Raw genomic sequence first — 17,500 nt, forward strand, 5'->3', positions numbered from 1 at the left:
ATGTTTCTTCAGCTGCTTGTAGAAACTTGGCTATGGACTCTCAGATCACGGAGAAAAACGAATCATGAGAACCATTCTTCCTCGGTTTTTCCAAAATTGCAAAGTTCCAGAAAAAGTAGGAAGTCGGAATGACGTAAGATGCTGCTGCCGAATTGTCTTTGTGAGAGTTACGGCCACTTATTACAGGATGATGATGATTATTTGAACGCGTGCAAGTAAATGAGAGCGAATGATGCGGCGAACCGTTGGGTTGGCTCCGAGTTGAAAGTCCCTCGTGGATTCGCCGCTTCGAAGCTTAGCGTCTTTTCCCGCCTTTACTATGAAAGACAAACTCAAACTCCCTGTCTTACACTTGACGCTAATAAGGCGCGAAAAATTTAAAATTGTGCGACTTATACTCTAACTTTACGTCTTATATAATTCCTCCGACGTGTAAAACCAACTCTACATGCGAAACCACCCTTTTGTTATGTATCTTAAATTTCTCGGCATGAACATGATTGGCGAATTATATGAAGAATGTCACTGATCAAATAATTTGTGTTCCTTTCAACTCTGCCACAAATAATTGTGCGGGGAAGTTGATCATCATCATGTCGCTTTCCATGCCGCCAGTGTAAAACGCGTCAGAAACGCATGCCGCCTGCTTAACGTTTGTTTGGGACTTGAGGCCACATTAAAAATCATTAAAATTTCTGTGCTTGGTTTCAGGCGTAAGATTGATCGCGATTCCAGCATCAACAATCTCTTAATCGGGCAAAAAGAAATCTAAACCGAAAACTTACCGAGCGACAAAATATAAAGACACAAACAGCAGTGATAAACATGTTGAACTTGTTCATTTTGATTATGACTTGACGTTTCGTATGTGCTCTACATACATTTTCAAAAGTAACCGTTGAAATTTAAAACAGCTATTTATATATAACAAAGCGGATGAGGGGACTGGAACCTAGATTAAGCAAATACTTAACAGTAAAATATATAATAATAATAATAATAATAATAATAATAATAATAATAATAATAATAATAATAATAACAGAAAAGATTAATAAAGCATCAGCTTTTCACTTCCGACGTTGACGTTGAAAGCTGGCTCAAGTTCTTGAATAAAGAAGGTCTCTTTTATTTTACAATGATATTTTACAATGATACAACTTCCTAAAGTTCATAAGACTGGTTGTCCCTTCCGCCCTATTGTTTCATCGGTTAACACCTATAACTACAATCGTGCTTCTTACCTTGTTTCTATACTTCAGCCAATCTCGACCAACCAATACACTGTCAGCTTAAGAATGGAATAATGTGCTCTTTGGATGTCTCCTCCCTATTTACAAATGTGCCACTCGAGGAAACACTAAACATTTGTCTAGACAAATTGTATTCTCTTGCTGATCCTCCGGCTTTACCCAGGGTTGTTTTACGCAAGCTATTGGAACTTGCCACCAAGAAGAGCCACTTTCTTTTTGATGGTAAATACTACGACCAAATCGATGGTGTTGCCATGGGTTTACCATTGGGCCCTGTCTTAGCCAACATTTTTATGTGTGTTTTTGAGGAAAAGTGGTTGCTGAACGCCAAAGTTAGTCCTTTATTTTGGAAACGTTACGTTGATGACACATTCACCATGTTTCACAAAAAAGACAGAGCAAATGAGTTTTTGCACTATTTGAACGGCTGTCATCGCAATATTAAATTTACCATTGAATTTGAACATAACAATGCAATTCCGTTTTAGGATATTCTTGTCACACGTAATCAAAACAACGCTTTCACGACATCCACCTACCGAAAGAAAACTTTCACAGGTTTCTGCAAGAAATGGGATTCCTTCACTCCACGAAAGCACAAAATAAACTTTATCCGCTCCCTCACTTATCGCTACTTCCGTCTTTGTTCATCTGCCTCCTTGCTACAATCTGCTCTCAATGATCTTCGAAAACTCCTTCTTCAGAACGGCTACCCACAAGGCATAATCAACTATCATATCAACGATGTTTTGAACAAAAACAGACAACATCAGCATAGCAATCCAGTGTCTACAGTTCCTAAGAAAGATATTGTTATCCTACTTCCCTACTTAGGTTTGCAAAGCAACCAAGTCGCTAAACGCCTGAAATCTTGTGTGTACAAATTCTACTCTTGTGTTAACCTTAAGATTGTTTTTCAGAGCACTCGATGTATAAAATCTTTCTTTCCTTACAAGGACCGTATTAATCGTTCACAACAATCCAGAGTTATTTACAGAGCAAATTGTTGGGATTGTAATGTTTTTTACATCGGTAAAACTAAACGGCGGCTTCACGATAGAAAAACCGAACATTTTAAGGCCCTAGCTAAAAATGACAATACTTCAGCCATTGCGGACCACGTCAAGGCCACTGGACATAACATCAAGTGGGATTATTTTGATATTTTAGCGAAGGGCAAAACAGACTATCATTGTAAAATAAAAGAGACCTTCTTTATTCAAGAACTTGAGCCAGCTTTCAACGTCAACGTCGGAGGTGAAAAGCTGATGCTTTATTAATCTTTTCTGTTATTATTATTATTATTATTATTATTATTATATATTTTACTGTTTAGTATTTGCTTAATCTACGTTCCAGTCCCCTCATCCACTTTGTTATATATAAATAGCTGTTTTAAATTTCAACGGTTACTTTTGAAAATGTATGTAGAGCACATACGAAACGTCAAGTCATAATCAAAATGAACAAGTTCAATATGTTTATCAATGCTGTTTGTGTCTTATTTTTGATCAAACTACGATGGCCCAAGAACAAAAGTATTTAAAATATAAAGAACTCAGAGAAGCCAGCGAGTCGATTTCGTAATGGACGGCACATTTTTGTTTTATGCACTAGAGTTGCGAAAAACGCTTCAACAACTTTCGCACGGCAAAGAAAACCAACTAATCGGTTCGTGCATTGAGGGAGAGTTTTTTAATAAGTAATGACGATTTTCGACTATTTTCAACCAGAAAAAACAGGGAAGTTTGTCTATCCCGGAACGTACACGTAATAGTCCATTTCCGAGTTCATGTCTACCTCCTCTTCAAAGCGAGTCTAAGTGCGAAGTTTTTGTTATGAAAATTAGGTTTCATTCATATGTAAAGTAGAACTAATTACCATCACAAAAACTTCGCACTTAGACTCGCTTTGAAGAGGAGGCAGACATGAAGTCGGAAATGGCCTATTAAAGTTAAGCCAAGCAAGTTTCGCTTGAAACATGCTTGACGATTTCTCAGCTCCGAATGATGTAAAATGAAACATGACAGGAACGAAGACAAAAATTGTAAAATTCTGTCATTACAATTTAGAAAAGTGATAAGATTTGTCGCAACGAGAGGTCTCCAGTCCACAAGAGGCTTAATAAAAATGTGTTAAAAACATAACACAACGTAACGAACCGGCCACTAAAGCGTGTTTCTCACTTGTGGGATAAGGACAAATGTAAGAACTAGGATGAGCTTGCGACGTTTACACAGTGAGACAAGCCGATGAAAGTTGGGCATACGCAAGCGTAGTAACCTCCGAGAAGATCTAGTAAGATTCAAGATGGCGTGCGAATCGTCGTGACATCTCCCCTCTAGCTAATGAAAGGAGTTATAAACATGCAATCAAAAATATCATCATTGTCCACTAATCATTGATCAAGATCTGTCACAGTCATGCAAAGTTAATGTTTCAGCTGATAACAACAACTCGCATTAGCGATGTACTAAATGATTAATTGCCCTTAATCAACTAATTATAGACAAAGTCATTTAATCTGAGTGGTTGTATAGTTCTACCAGATCTAGTGCGGATAATACCAGGGTACTGGATGATGTCACTTTCTGGGCACTTTGTGATCCCTCTGTCACTTATTGGACTCGTGGATGGTCCTTGTGTTACTATCAGGGGTCTTGATGATGTCTCTCCTGTCTCGTCTGTAGGGAGTGCCTTTTGTGGTCACAACCACTGATCTAGGGGTGTGACCATGTTTTGTAACTGTAGCAGGTTTCCAGCCATTCTTTGATTTAAGTCACCAGTTTTGACAAGAGGTAGTGACTTGGTTCCTCTGACAAAATACAGCCTCTGTGTTCTGTTGAGCCAGGAGCTAGGACTTGGCATCCGTTTGGAATTCTTGCATCCAGTGACTGTGTTGTAGTGAGAAGTTTGATTCTTAGCCTTCTGTTAAAGAAAATTTGAACTAGGGAACAGGGTATTTCTGCTTTCGAGCAAGGCAATGTATGGGGTAGTACCGTCTTCATAAGCTTTCTTTAGTAGAGATTTGGCTGTTCCAATGGCCTTTTCTACTTGTCCATTAGCTTGTGGGTGTTTGGGACCTGTACTTGTGTGCTTAAAGTGCTACAATGTCCTAAAAATCAACTTTTATTTTTCTTTGGATTTCAAAACTATGTTAAGTAGTCAGTAAGTGACCCAAGTTTTTAATCCTCTATTTCAAAAATACACCTGTTTATTATTAACTTTAAAATCCTGAGGGAGTTGGATCGAGGAGAAAATGACGTCAATGACTCAATAGTTTAAGGATACATTGCGTGTGTACGTGGCTAAATTAATTTGCAGCACGGGAGTTTTGGGTTTTCAGACTTTTAAATTCCTGTTTTGCATATATAATAAGAAGCGTTTACACGCTGGAACTTTAAGATACTGAGTAAATGACGTCACTTTTCCCTAGATCCAACCCTCTGAAATCCAATCGGTCAGTTTGGAACGTGAGTAATGACTTTAAGTCGGTCTCTTGCAATACCTATTCTCTCAAGGTGTTGCAGGATATTCCACAGACGATTATGTCTCGAATTTAGCTTGTCGCTGCTGGGCGACGATAAAACTCTGCTGGTTCGTTTTTGTACAACTTTATTCTCCGACTTTACATTCAGAACGTCGCTTTCTCACGCACATTTTACAAAAACTCAACTCATCACTTTTACACGTGCGGACGAGGTCCCTAGCAACGGACTGACGTCATTGGTATCATAGCAACGCCACCGGAAATGAAAGTTCAGGAAGCAGGAGGCACATCCCCGCCCCTAGTCGAGACACAATCTTTGTCGAGACGATTTTAAGTTCTACTCTTCCACCTCCTGTACTAAGCAAAGTTTCGTGATTGGCCTTTTATACTCTCCGAACTGAGTTCGTACTGTAACAGCTCGAACTAACCCATCCTGCCCAGGATGAGTGGACACGATTCTGCCCAACGGCCATACACCTCGCGGCTGATTTGGCTCAGCAACTAGGACAACATCTCCTTCTTTGAGGTTCTGTTTCTTCTCTTTCCACTTCTTCCTTTCTGTCAGGCTAGAAAGGTACTCTTTGGTAAAACGTCTCCAGAAGAAATTAGCTAGCGCTTGGGACTGTCGCCACATCTTTGTCCAGTTAATCTCTCTGTCACTAACTTCAGCATCTTCATAACTCGGATTTGCCCGCAACAACAAGAAATGGTTTGGGGTTAACGCTTCAATGTCCCCTGCATCATTGGACACATGAGTAATCGGTCGACTGTTTAGTATTCCTTCTGCTTCGACTAGTGCGGTTCTCAACACTTCTTTGGAAACAGCCCTATCCGCAAGAATTGCCTTCAGCGTCTTCTTGGTGCACTGTACTAGCCTCTCCCATGCACCTCCAAAGTGCGGGGCACTTGGCGGCTGAAATTTCCACTCGATTTCCTTAGGAGCACAGAAGTTTTGTATCCTCTCTTCATCCAATTGTTTGATGCATTTCCGCAACTCATTATTTGCACCAACAAAGTTCGTTCCATTATCGCTGTGGATGCTCTGCGGTCGTCCACGTCGCGCAATGAACCTTTTCAGTGCCATGATGAAATGATCTGTTGAAAGATCATCCACAAGTTCAAGGTGGCACGCTCTAGTACTCATGCAAGTGAACAAGCACCCGTATACTTTAACTTCACTGCGTCTTTCCTTTACTAACATAGGTCCAAAAAAGTCAACTCCAGTGTTCCTGAACACCATTCCTGGCTCAAGTCGGCACTCTGGTAGACTTGCCATTTGCTGCTCTAGAGGCTTTACTGTCTGGCGATAACAGTAGTTGCACTTGAATTTCGCGTTTCGCACTACCTGGCGACCATGGATGATCCAATACTCCTGCCGAATTTGATTATGCAGGTGCTCAGTTGGCGGGTGGTAGTAGATACGATGCATTTCTTCGACGATCAGCGGTGCAAGTTCATGGCGCGAGTCAATTATTTTGGGATGTCGTGTTCTGTAAGGTAGGCATTGTGCTCTCTGCAGCCTTCCACCGACAACCAAGAACCCATCTTCCAACCTTGGGTCAAGAGATTTAATTCTACTCTTCTTGTGGATCTCCTCACCTATCTTCAGACACTGTATCTCCTCGCCGAATGATTCAACTTCGCCCTCTTCACAAGATGATTCTGAGCAGCTCTCAATTCGTTCGACGTAAGTGCTCCCAGTAGACGTACTTCCTTCTTAGCTCTTACATTGTTTGCAAATCGCATCACATAAGCTGTAACTCTTCTTAGTTTGGTCAGTGACGAATACTTCTTCCACCCTAACAGGACCTTGTTTTCCTGAGATGCTCCAGCCCATCTTTCCTTCTTCTTTTCTTTGATGTCATCGTTCTCGCAGGGCGCTTTGACTTTATTTTCTGGCCAGAGCTCTGGTGATTCATACAGGAACTTGGGTCCACTAATATAGCGAAAGCCCACGCCAAGTTCCGTAGGACTTAGTCCCCGGGTGATGTCATCTGCAGGGTTAGCCTCTGTCGGCACATATCTCCAACTCACAGCACCCGCCCCTAGTGTGGCTTCCAGACTGCTCATGATTGTGTGAATCTCAGACACCCGGTTACCGACGAATGCTTTGTAAGTGGAGCTCGTTTGGCGGATCCAATGTAGGACTGTGGTAGAGTCACTCCAGAAAGTTATCTTCTCTATCTTTGTAACCATTTCTTCTACCAGTGTTTGAGTTAACCGCACAGCAACTAAAGCTCCGATGAGCTCCAATCGGCAGATGGACTGTGACTTTAATGGAGCAACACGGCCTTTTCCCGCTATAAGACTACACTCTACTCTGTCATCTATAAATTCTCGTCTTAGGTAGGCACACGCGCCATAAGCATTCTGGCTAGCGTCGCAGAACACATGAAGTGCAATCTCTCGTACAGGTTTCTGTTCTTGGATAAGAGCTCTCGGAATTCTCACTTCATCAAGCTTTTCTGCTTCCTTGCGCCATTCACGCCACTCTTGAAGATCAGCTTCTTTCAACTCGTCATCCCATCCGTACTTCATACGATTTACATTCTGCGGGATGATTTTACTTCTGATTGAGAATGGGAGGAGAAGTCCTCGCGGATCCCAAACAGAGAATGCTTGACTCAAGATCTTCCTCTTCGTCGTACCTGGATCATCCTTCAGTCCGGTAAACTGGAGCATATCTTCTTGGGCATCCCAAATGACGCCCAAAGTTCTGTCTGTTGGTAACTTATCTTCACTCAGTTCGAGGAATCGTGGAGATCTATCCTGCTCCGGGATGGTTGCCAAGACGTCTGGGTCATTTGTCAGCCACTAGGTGTTCCGGGCAAAGCGCAAATATTTTATGCCACCAAGGTCTCGTTTAGGGTTCCGCGAAGTAACACAGAATTACGCAAAGAAAAACAGAAGTCAAATTTAATTTTAAATTTTCTTTTTAGATAAAAGCATTCGATGATTATGCCTTTTTATCATTAAAACTCATTGCGTGTCGTATTTTTGTGTTTTTAAACGGTCTCTTATAGGGGTCAAAATTTGCTTAAGCCACGCCTAGATTGGTCTCCTTTAGGGGTTAAATTCAAAATTTCCGACGAGCATCCCCGTCTGTTTCATATGGGAGTCCCCCCCCCGGGGCGGAAACCTCCACGACGCAGCAACTCTGTCATCTGCTTCCTCATTTCAATAGCTTCCTCGCAAGAATCTGTTGACGGTAGACCATCATCCATGTAAAAGTGCTGGTAGACGGCTTTCACACCCAGAGGTAAATCTTCCCCATTCTCATCAGCATTTCGCCTCATAGTGTAGTTCGCTCTGGATGGCGCAGACACTTCCCCAAACACTGTTCTCTCGAACTGGTACACGCTTGGTTCTTCTATCAGAGAGTCTCTCCATAAGAATCTCAATGCTGGCTTATCACGATCAGGGAGACGGAGCATATGGTACATTTCTTTTACATCAGCGGCCATTGCAATTCTTCCTTCGCAAAACCTGAGGAAAACTCCAAACAGAGAGGACAGAAGATCTGGTCCTGTGTAGATCTTATCGTTCAAACTTTGTCCCATAAATTTTGCTGATGCATCGTAGACTCTTCTGAGGCGATCAGGTTTTTTGGGATTAATGACAAATCTGTGTGGTAAGTACCAAGTCACTTTACTATCGCACCGTATTTCCCCTTCACACAGTTTCTTCACATAGCCCTTCTCAACGTCATCCTGGATTGACTTTGCATATCTCTCTCTGATCTCGGAACAGCTCTCAAACTTCTTCTCTAAGGATTGTAGCCTCCTCTTTGCCATTCCGTAATTGTTGGGCAGAGATGGTTCCTCATCTCTCCACAGTAGACCTGACACATACGCATCTTCATTCACACTCTTAAAGGTTGTCTTTTCCATCAGTGACAATGTTCGCTTGTCCTCAATCGAACGGGTTGGATCAGCTAGCTTGACCACGCCCAAGGTTTCTATCTCTGACTGAGCCATGACCAGCTGCTTCAGCTCCTTATTTTCAACTGAACTTCTTTCATACACTTTGAACCCATTGTATGGAGATGCTACTCTTCGCTCACCAGGTAACCAATTAGTCACCGCCCATCCAAGTGGGGTCTCAACAGCATAAGGTACCCTGTCAAGTTCCGGTTGACCTGAGGGTTTCAGAATTTGTGTTGGTAGAATCAAGTCAGAGTTGTTAGTTCCAATTATGAGTTGCACTGGACCCGTGTCAGTGTCACGCAAGTCTAAGTTCTTCAGATGTTGATACTCATGCTTGATTGTTGACCACTTCAACTTCTGATCCGGACCATTCAGGCTAGGAATTGTCTTCACATCTCGCAAGGAGTACTTGACTTCCTCTTTTCCGACTCGTGCGACATGGCATTTCTTGATGTGCTGGGAAGCAAACACCTTCTGCGCATTAACTCCTTGAATTTCAAGATCTACCTCTTTGCCTTGAAGCCCAAGTGAGAGCGCTAAGCTTTCATCTATAAGCGTTGTGTTACAGCCTGAGTCACGCAATGCCATCACCTGCTGTTTTCCTGTTTCTCCAAAGACAACTATGGGAAGTACTTCAACCAAAGCAAGACCACCAGTCTCACAGCCTGTGTACGCTGATTGTTGATACTCCTCAAGAGGCTCCACAGCCTGACGTGGTGATGAGTCTCTACCTCCCAGGGAGACAGGAGCTGGGTTTCTCTCAACTTCTGGCACTTGTTCTAACTCACGTTTCGCTTTTGCCCGTTCAATAAATCTCAAGTCGACTTCATGTACAAGGGTATGATGACGCATGTCACAGTTTTCAACTTTGCATCTATTCTTACTACGACATTTACGCAGACGATGACCGGGTAATAGACAACATAAGCACAGTTTGTGTTCCTCGACAACTTTCTCCTTCTCGCTAGTCAACATTCCCTGAAAACGTTTGCATTCTTGCAAAGTGTGATTAGTGGACTGGTGAATTGGGCACTTTGTTCCACAGCTGGCGCGTAAATATTCTCCCGTGGCTCCTGCAAACAGCCCAGGTTGGGATTTGTCAGCTGGCTTACGCCTATCAACTTTAGATGTATCTGAACGCTTCCACTCTCTCTTCTCTGGCATCCACCGCTGCTTGGACTCACTAATTTTTGCCTCTTTCTCTAGCCAATTTGCAAATGAATCCCAGGTTGACAATTTCGGTTTTCCTTCAACATACTCGGCCCATCTGCCGCAAAGGCGTGTGGGAAGTTTAGAAACAGTTGCTTCAGGGACTTGCGAGCTAAGCTCGTGAAGAAAGTTATGCTCTTTGAAAATGCCTATCAATTCAGAAACTATTTCTTGATACTGCCGGATCTGCACACTATTTTCTTTCACTATGGTCGGAAACTGATCTATACGTTTCTTCGCAGCTGATACCACTGTGTCTACACGACCAAAACGCTCCTGGAGCGCAGTCCATGCCTCCTCGTATTTATCTGAACCTGGCATGAATTTCGCTAGACATGATTTTGCACTTCCATCCACAGAATCTAACAGAAATTTAAGCTTCTCTGTTGCATCATAAACTTCCTTTTTATCCACTTCAACATTAAATGCTGCTTTGAATTTTGAGTACTCTAGTGGATTTCCATTGAACTTCTGCACGTTTGGTTTAACGATTTTCACAAAGGCTGGCAGCATTTTCTCAAACAACTGATCTATCTTTGACGTTTGCACACTAGGGTCTCCTGTGGCAGAGGTTTTCAACTCAGCTTCACCTTTAGCAATAAAAGATTCACATGTCTCTTTTTTACGGGGCTCACTAGAAACCTCTGTTACGACCTCTGGTTTGGTGGATTTAACTTCCTCCATGTGAGGTTTTTCAACAACATTGTTTTCAGTAATTTCCAGGTCTAAGCGCGAGACCCGATCGTTCACACTGTCTGAAGGTAATTCATTTAACTCTTCATCAATATCACCTTTATTTGACATACCTTCTTCCTGGGCGATGGCATCTTCGAATTCATAATCCAATCTTGATTCTTCAGCTTTCTTTTGAAGTTCCAAGAGCTTTGCACGCTTCTGTTGTTCGGCTCGCAGACACTCGATCTCATTTGCGGACGTTTGCTCGGCTATTTTTAGTTCCAGTGCTAACTTCTCAGCTCGCAATTTCTTTCTCAAAACGGAACGTTTACTTGAAGTAGTAGACTCACTTGGCGTGAAAAGTCGAGGTGTTTCGCCTTCTTCTCTGTTTGAGGCACTCATCTTGGCACGACTTTAATGACTCTTCCACAATATTGAACCAGGCGGTTCGATGATAAATTTTACACAGAATTACACGCAGTTTCACGGCTGTCTTACAGCTTGACTCGGTGATTTTCCCCTTGATTTCACAATCTCCGGCTCGGTGGACCAAATGTCGCTGCTGGGCGACGATAAAACTCTGCTGGTTCGTTTTTGTACAACTTTATTCTCCGACTTTACATTCAGAACGTCGCTTTCTCACGCACATTTTACAAAAACTCAACTCATCACTTTTACACGTGCGGACGAGGTCCCTAGCAACGGACTGACGTCATTGGTATCATAGCAACGCGACCGGAAATGAAAGTTCAGGAAGCAGGAGGCACATAGCTCTTACATAGTTAACCAAATTCGCACGTGCTTGCTTTTGTGCGCAGCTCGGTTACGTACTGATTGATGCTCTCGGTCGGTTCCTGAATACTAGCGTAGAATTTATGACGTTGAAATGTGATGTTCCGCCTCGGATTGCAACAATTTTCAAATTTCTGGAGTAAGACGTCAAGGTTTTGACCAGCGGTCGATAGCAAGAATGTGTTGTAAATTTCCAGTGCTTCTCCGAGGAGATGAAGAAATAGAGCGACTTGTTGCTTCTCAGGTTTTTTCTTTGAAAAAAAAATTCGTTCTTAAAACTGTGTTTGAATTCCAGGACTTCAGAAACCACGCCATGTTTAATGAAAGACCACGTGATCGAATGACGTAATATACATATCATGAAAGGCCTTTAGCTCATTAGATGCCAAGAATGGGTTTTACCAGATCAGCCTTGACACGTTTTGGGCGTTATCGCTATCTAAGAATGTCTTTCCAAATAAATCTGGCGCCTGAAGAGTTTAAAAGTAATATACAATCAAGTGAGGACGGCTGCGGTCAAGCACCCTCTTCTGGCAAATTATGAGTATGATGTCCACAAAAAGGTCTCGATACAGTGTGACGCACGTAAAAACAGACTAGGATACACATTCTTCAAAATGAGCAGCCTGTCGCCTGTAGGAATCGCTTACTTCCAATGAACGCAGGTATGCACAAATCGAGAAAAGGTGTCTCGTTTGCTTGACAGACATTCAGCCAGTACACTTCACGCACAGAGAAGGTCACAGTGAAGACCGATCATAAGCCACTTCAATCAGTCTTTCAGAAGCCGGTCTTATCCGCTCCATGTAGACTGCAGCGGACGCTGCACAGCCTACAGTGTTTCGACTTGAACATAAAGTACAAACACGGTCCACGAAAGTACATAGCTGACTGTGTGTCTAGAGCCTATTTGGCCGACCCAGGAAAACAAGATGAAGAATTTCCAGACTTTTCCTTGGAAACAGACGCATTCAGTAAGCCTCTCAAAGGTCTTCAATGTGTCCAATGAGTTAGACACAGTTACAAAAGGCAATAGGCCTGGCCCTCCAGCCTCTTGAATGAAAAGTCGTAGTAGGGTGGCCAGAGTTGAGGCGTGATGTGCCCATTGCAGTCCTAGAATCTTGGACCCACAGAGAAAAAATTTATCTTCATAACGGTCTCCTGTTCAAGATCTAGAGTCAGCACACCATTACCATTGAGAACGGAAATCATTGCGAGAAGCCATGCTATCCATCTCGGAATTGTGGGATGTTTGCCAAACGCTAGAGACGTCGCCTTCTGGCGTAGAATGAACAGCGACCAAAAGCAAGCAACCACCTATTGTTCCGTATACGCAGAGTTTGAAGCAAGGAGCCTAAAAAAGCTGTTGCAGACGACGAAAATTGCATACCGTCCTTGCCTTGCTGAATGCAGAGCTCTCTAAGCGTTATTGTTTTTCTTCAATTACTTATTTTGTAAGTGTAATAATTAATTTCTTAAAAAGGGAAAGATGGACAGGTACGATACTGATTTTTTTTTGTGTTAATTGTCTCATTTATTTTCGTGGTGACTGTCATGTGAGCGTTGTATGTGTATATTTGGTAAAAATATTGTAAAGGTTGCTCTGTTTAACAAGTCAATTCTGTTGATTGGCCACAGTGTATTCAATATGGTAAAATCTCGAACAAAAGGAATGTGACTTTGTACCACAAGTGAGTGTTCTATATTTATACTTCAGTCGGTCTTGAGGGCGAAGTGCAACGACCAAGTGCAATAAAACTCCTAATGGTTAGCCCGCCAAGCACACCGGGGAGTCGAGTCCCGCCTCACAACTAAAGCAAATTCATGTTCATGAAAGGCAATAGCCAACCCTGGCCTAGCCAAGTCTAATTCCATAAGCAAAATAAATGAGAAGTCCGTGGCTCAATAAGTCCCAATCGTGTCAAAAAATCGTAATTGCTAGATGAGTACCCCCCCCCCCACCCCCCGGGTTAAAAACCGTGATAAACCAATTCGCTTTTTTCACCAATCCCATAACACAGTTCATTTTAGGGGTGGGGGGGGGGGGGGGTATTTGCATATCCAGTTCAATGAAGCATGACACAGTCCCAAGAGTAATTAAATTGTATTGTTTTTATGTAAAGACCCCCAAAAACGTATTGCATTATGGGATGGTGAAAATAGTCAATTTGAAAAATCCAAGACCTCAACAAGTCCCATTCGAATCATATTTACTAGATGGGTACGGTCTGAGTCGAAATCCATGAAAAACCATTGCCACATTTATGCAGTCAAAACTCTTTTGATTTAATCCTTTCTGTCTATTTCGGTTGTTTTTCTCTCTTTATTAAGTATCCACTTTACCTTTTTTTTTTCGTGCTGATGATTATTACTGGCTTCTTTTAAACAGTTGTTCACGGTTTTAAGTTCTTCATTTTTACCCGAGCTTTTGTCATTGATTGAGTCACTTCCGCACTTCTCAGTCCCTTCAAATTGTTTTTTTTATGTATCACATATCATATATCTTTATTTACCCTCGGATTTTTAGAGTAGCTTGGTGTAGCTAATATCTCCGAGCATTTACCCTCCCAACCATGATACACAACAGAAGACAGACCACAACACCGGGAACTACATGCCCTACTCTTTATGACAAGTGTGCAGGTTCTTTTACGTCCCACAGGATTATAAACATTGAAGGGTTATGAGACGGGACCTCCGGCTTATCGTCCTTATCCGAGAAGACTAAAGAGTCTAACCATTTGCAGATGTAATTACAAAGGCAGCACTTTCTCCTGAGTTATTTAAAGACCCTGAGTGTTGGCCCGGCCGAAGTTGAACTCACTACCTCCCGCGTAGCAGCCCGGTGCTCAACCAACTGAGCCACCGGTGCGCGGTGTATTCGTCACGTGACCCTGAAAGCTGGTATTGGTACGGTAATGACTTTTCTGCGGCCAATGACAGCTATGCCGCCACCACCATGCTTTCCAATGCACAAGAAACGTCAGAACTAAATCATGACTGTGGCCCTATGAGTAATTCTTACTTATTAGCTATTTGCTGAAAAACGCGGTATTATTTCGTTTTCAAGACCTTTAATTGACAGAAAAAACAGGGGAAAAGTCTTAGTCAAACAAAGGAACTTGAATGTGAAAGACGACCCTGCGGATATGGTAGAACTAAAGCTTTTCATCACATTATCAATGTCCTCGCATAGGACTCTTGTTGGGTTCGGGTTTGAACCGCTCAGGAAGAAGGCGGTCGAAACTCGAACTCAACAAACAAGTTGATCCTGTCAGTTTAGCGTTACCCTTTTAAACTTTACCGTTATGTCAGTTATGTTTTCTATAATATTGTTGGTTAGGTGAATTTATCCGCTTGTAACGAACATTTAATCTCTAAAGAATACTGTATTGATACTGATCATGTCCATCTGTTACTGATCATGTTCATCTGTTACACTCACTCACTATATTTTAATTCAAAAGTGGTTGCATTTTTAAAAATAATTGATTCCGTTTATCTATTTTTATATAAATTTATCCTTTGTCGGCTCAAGCCGGAAATATTTCAAAACTGCACTGCTATGAACTCAATACGCTCTCTGTTATTTACACCAAGAGATGGAAAGAGTAACTACCTTATTGGTACTAATTTTCGCGGGCACTTAATTTCGGGAAAAACAGGTCAGCATATTTCGCGGGTCTTTATTTTAGTGATTTGGGTGCAAAACTATTTTCTTAGGGAATTAATTTTCGCGAAAATGAAAAAGAAAACATATTTCGAGAATTTTATTATTATTTTACTCTTCTTATTGCTGAAAATCATCAACTCATAACAAAACCAAATTAAACTATAGAAACCGCGCGCATCTGTACCATTAGACATAGTCAAAGACATTATCATCATGCTTAACGTTCTTCCCAATTGCATACATATTTACATTGTACCTTGGTACCATTGGCATAAAGTTTTGGGGCTCTATTCAATTTATAGGGCGAGCTCAATGTCAGTGAACGGGTCTTCTGGAGGGAGATCCGTTTGTCCATCTAAGAGGTCAGAGATCCCGGCTTTCTCCCATCCTTTCTCGATGAGTCGCACACACAGCCAGGTGGTTGTAAAGGTCCACCAACCAGAGGGCATGAAGTAGTTTTAGGACTGTTAGTCTCAGATCCACGTTAACATCAGTGCTGTCGCCTCCCGATTCTATTTGCTGCTATTTGATTGTTAAACTGTTTTCTTCATCTTTTCTTCTTCATCACTGTTTTCTTCACACATTATACTTTCACATTATAGCTTGCGTACATTATACATAGGCGTGCTTCTTCATTAAATTGAGAAAACTAGAAATATAGGAGGGTATTAAATTTTGCGACATTAAATTTCGCGGGAATTTTTTTTCGCGTCGCTTTAAGTTCGCGATTTGTTTAAATCGCGAAAATCGCGAAATTAAAGCGACGCGAAAATTAATACTAATAAGGTATTTAACATGATGAGGTTAACTAATTTACTCAAGAAAACCAGTTGACATAATCTTACTGTTTTTCCTCAGATTCCTACAGAATAACAACATTACTTTTTTGACGAATGGAATTTTTGCCAAACTTGTGAATCTTGAATATTTGTAAGTAAGACCAGTGAAACATATCTCAAATCACAGCTACCATGGTTTGACCATGTCTCACCGTTTTAGCTATCTGAGGTAACAGCCTTGGGTAAACTTCTTGCTGAAAAATAATTGCAATGTCCCTTTTCGCTCTAAAATTCTTTTGAAACGTAATTTGTATAGGCAATATATTGTTTCAATCAGCAGCTTTTTCTGTTTTAGATTATTGAGTGGAAACAAACTTCAAGAAATCCCAGACGGGGCCCATCGCTAGAAATCGGAGACATTTTGAGCCCACGTTCAATAAATCCTCTGGCAAATTGGTCAGGGAAGCGAGTGCAAAAATAATTAAGAAATATAGGACACTGGCGATATTTTTGCTTTCCTTGGTTCGATTTTGCTCCACAACCCATAGATTGAAAGCTAGTTTTCTGTAGTTTTGTAATCATGCGACTTTGTTTCACAGCGGTTTTCCAACGAAACAATATTCTTCTTCACTTTGGTCAACCTCGAACCCAGGCTATCTCCCTCTTCTTCTCCCTGAAGAGAGAAAGCCTGGATTCAAGGTTGCATTTTGGTCTCATTTATTTTTTGTCATCGGCGGATTATGAGCCCAAGGCTAAGCTTTTCGATCAGCAGTTACGACCATTTTTTGTGGGAGCTTCTAGCTTTACGCGAACTTTTATTAAGCATTCATGTCATCTTTCCTATGTCTGAAAACCTTACAAGTCAAAAGCTGTTAAATGCTCACTTAAAAAGAAACTTTTCTGGCGATAAATCACTCTTACACTATATATCCGCATAACGTAATGTGGGCTCAAAATGTCCCCGATTTCTAGCGACGTTAAGGAATTCAAAGTATCTTCGAATAATGTATGTCAGTCAGTTAAATCAGGCCAGAAGCGACTATACCCGGCCTCTCGTGCGTGAAATAAAGAAACGTTAAATTATGTTTTACCTTTGATTTAATCTCAGAATCCTTGTCACATGCGTAACTTTAAATCTGTGAGAAAAAAACCGACTTACTTGATAATTTTTTCATTCCCCAACAGACTGCTTTTTGACAACCCTGTCAACACAATTGGAGAGCGGGTGTTCACTATCCAAAACAGCAACTTAACAATGTAAGTCATACAAGATGACATACTGTTTAATAGGGAGCTTAAGATCTACGACGACGACGTCGACGACAACGCCACAAAACAGTGATATCATTTGTTAAAAGCCAGAGCATAAATAATCGTGCTGCACGTGCGGCACGGATTATTGCTCATATTTTTGCGGTTCTCTGCCTGACGACGACGTGAAATCATCAAATTTTAGGTTTTTATGACAACGTGAGCATACTACAGATAATTTTTCATTCTCTATTTTCACTCTGAAATCACTCTTACCAATTTATCTTCAGGATACTTCGCCCATATTGTAGGACGTGAACGAGATGAAATAATCGCGAAAGACTTATAATAGAGCAAAGTTTTATTTTGAGGTAACGTTGTTGTTGACGTCGCCGTCGTATATCTTAAGGTAATAGACCTTTTCGGCTTGTACATTTTGTTTTCCCAATACA

General features: G+C 41.5%; 3 protein-coding genes across 3 annotated transcripts; all 3 read right to left on the bottom strand.

The window, feature by feature from the left end:
* Nucleotides 1–5,080: 5,080 nt before the first annotated feature.
* Nucleotides 5,081–6,172, bottom strand: LOC137977318 (uncharacterized). The gene has a single exon (XM_068824554.1). It carries the CDS (start codon nt 6,170–6,172, stop codon nt 5,081–5,083), a length of 1,092 nt encoding a protein of 363 aa, XP_068680655.1.
* A 176-nt stretch (nt 6,173–6,348) lies between these two features.
* LOC137977319 (uncharacterized) lies at nt 6,349–7,425 on the bottom strand. The gene has a single exon (XM_068824555.1). It carries the CDS (start codon nt 7,423–7,425, stop codon nt 6,349–6,351), a length of 1,077 nt encoding a protein of 358 aa, XP_068680656.1.
* A 425-nt stretch (nt 7,426–7,850) lies between these two features.
* Nucleotides 7,851–10,688, bottom strand: LOC137977320 (uncharacterized). The gene has a single exon (XM_068824556.1). It carries the CDS (start codon nt 10,680–10,682, stop codon nt 7,851–7,853), a length of 2,832 nt encoding a protein of 943 aa, XP_068680657.1. The 5' UTR covers nt 10,683–10,688.
* Nucleotides 10,689–17,500: the final 6,812 nt, after the last annotated feature.

Source organism: Montipora foliosa, chromosome 11, assembly GCF_036669935.1.
Source record: "Montipora foliosa isolate CH-2021 chromosome 11, ASM3666993v2, whole genome shotgun sequence".
Taxonomy (NCBI): Eukaryota; Metazoa; Cnidaria; class Anthozoa; order Scleractinia; family Acroporidae; genus Montipora; species Montipora foliosa.

Coding starts and splice junctions, on each gene's coding strand:
- LOC137977318 (XM_068824554.1), bottom strand. CDS start 6,172: ATGCATCGTATCTACTACCACCCGCCAACTGAGCACCTGCATAATCAA.
- LOC137977320 (XM_068824556.1), bottom strand. CDS start 10,682: ATGTCAAATAAAGGTGATATTGATGAAGAGTTAAATGAATTACCTTCA.
- LOC137977319 (XM_068824555.1), bottom strand. CDS start 7,425: ATGCTCCAGTTTACCGGACTGAAGGATGATCCAGGTACGACGAAGAGG.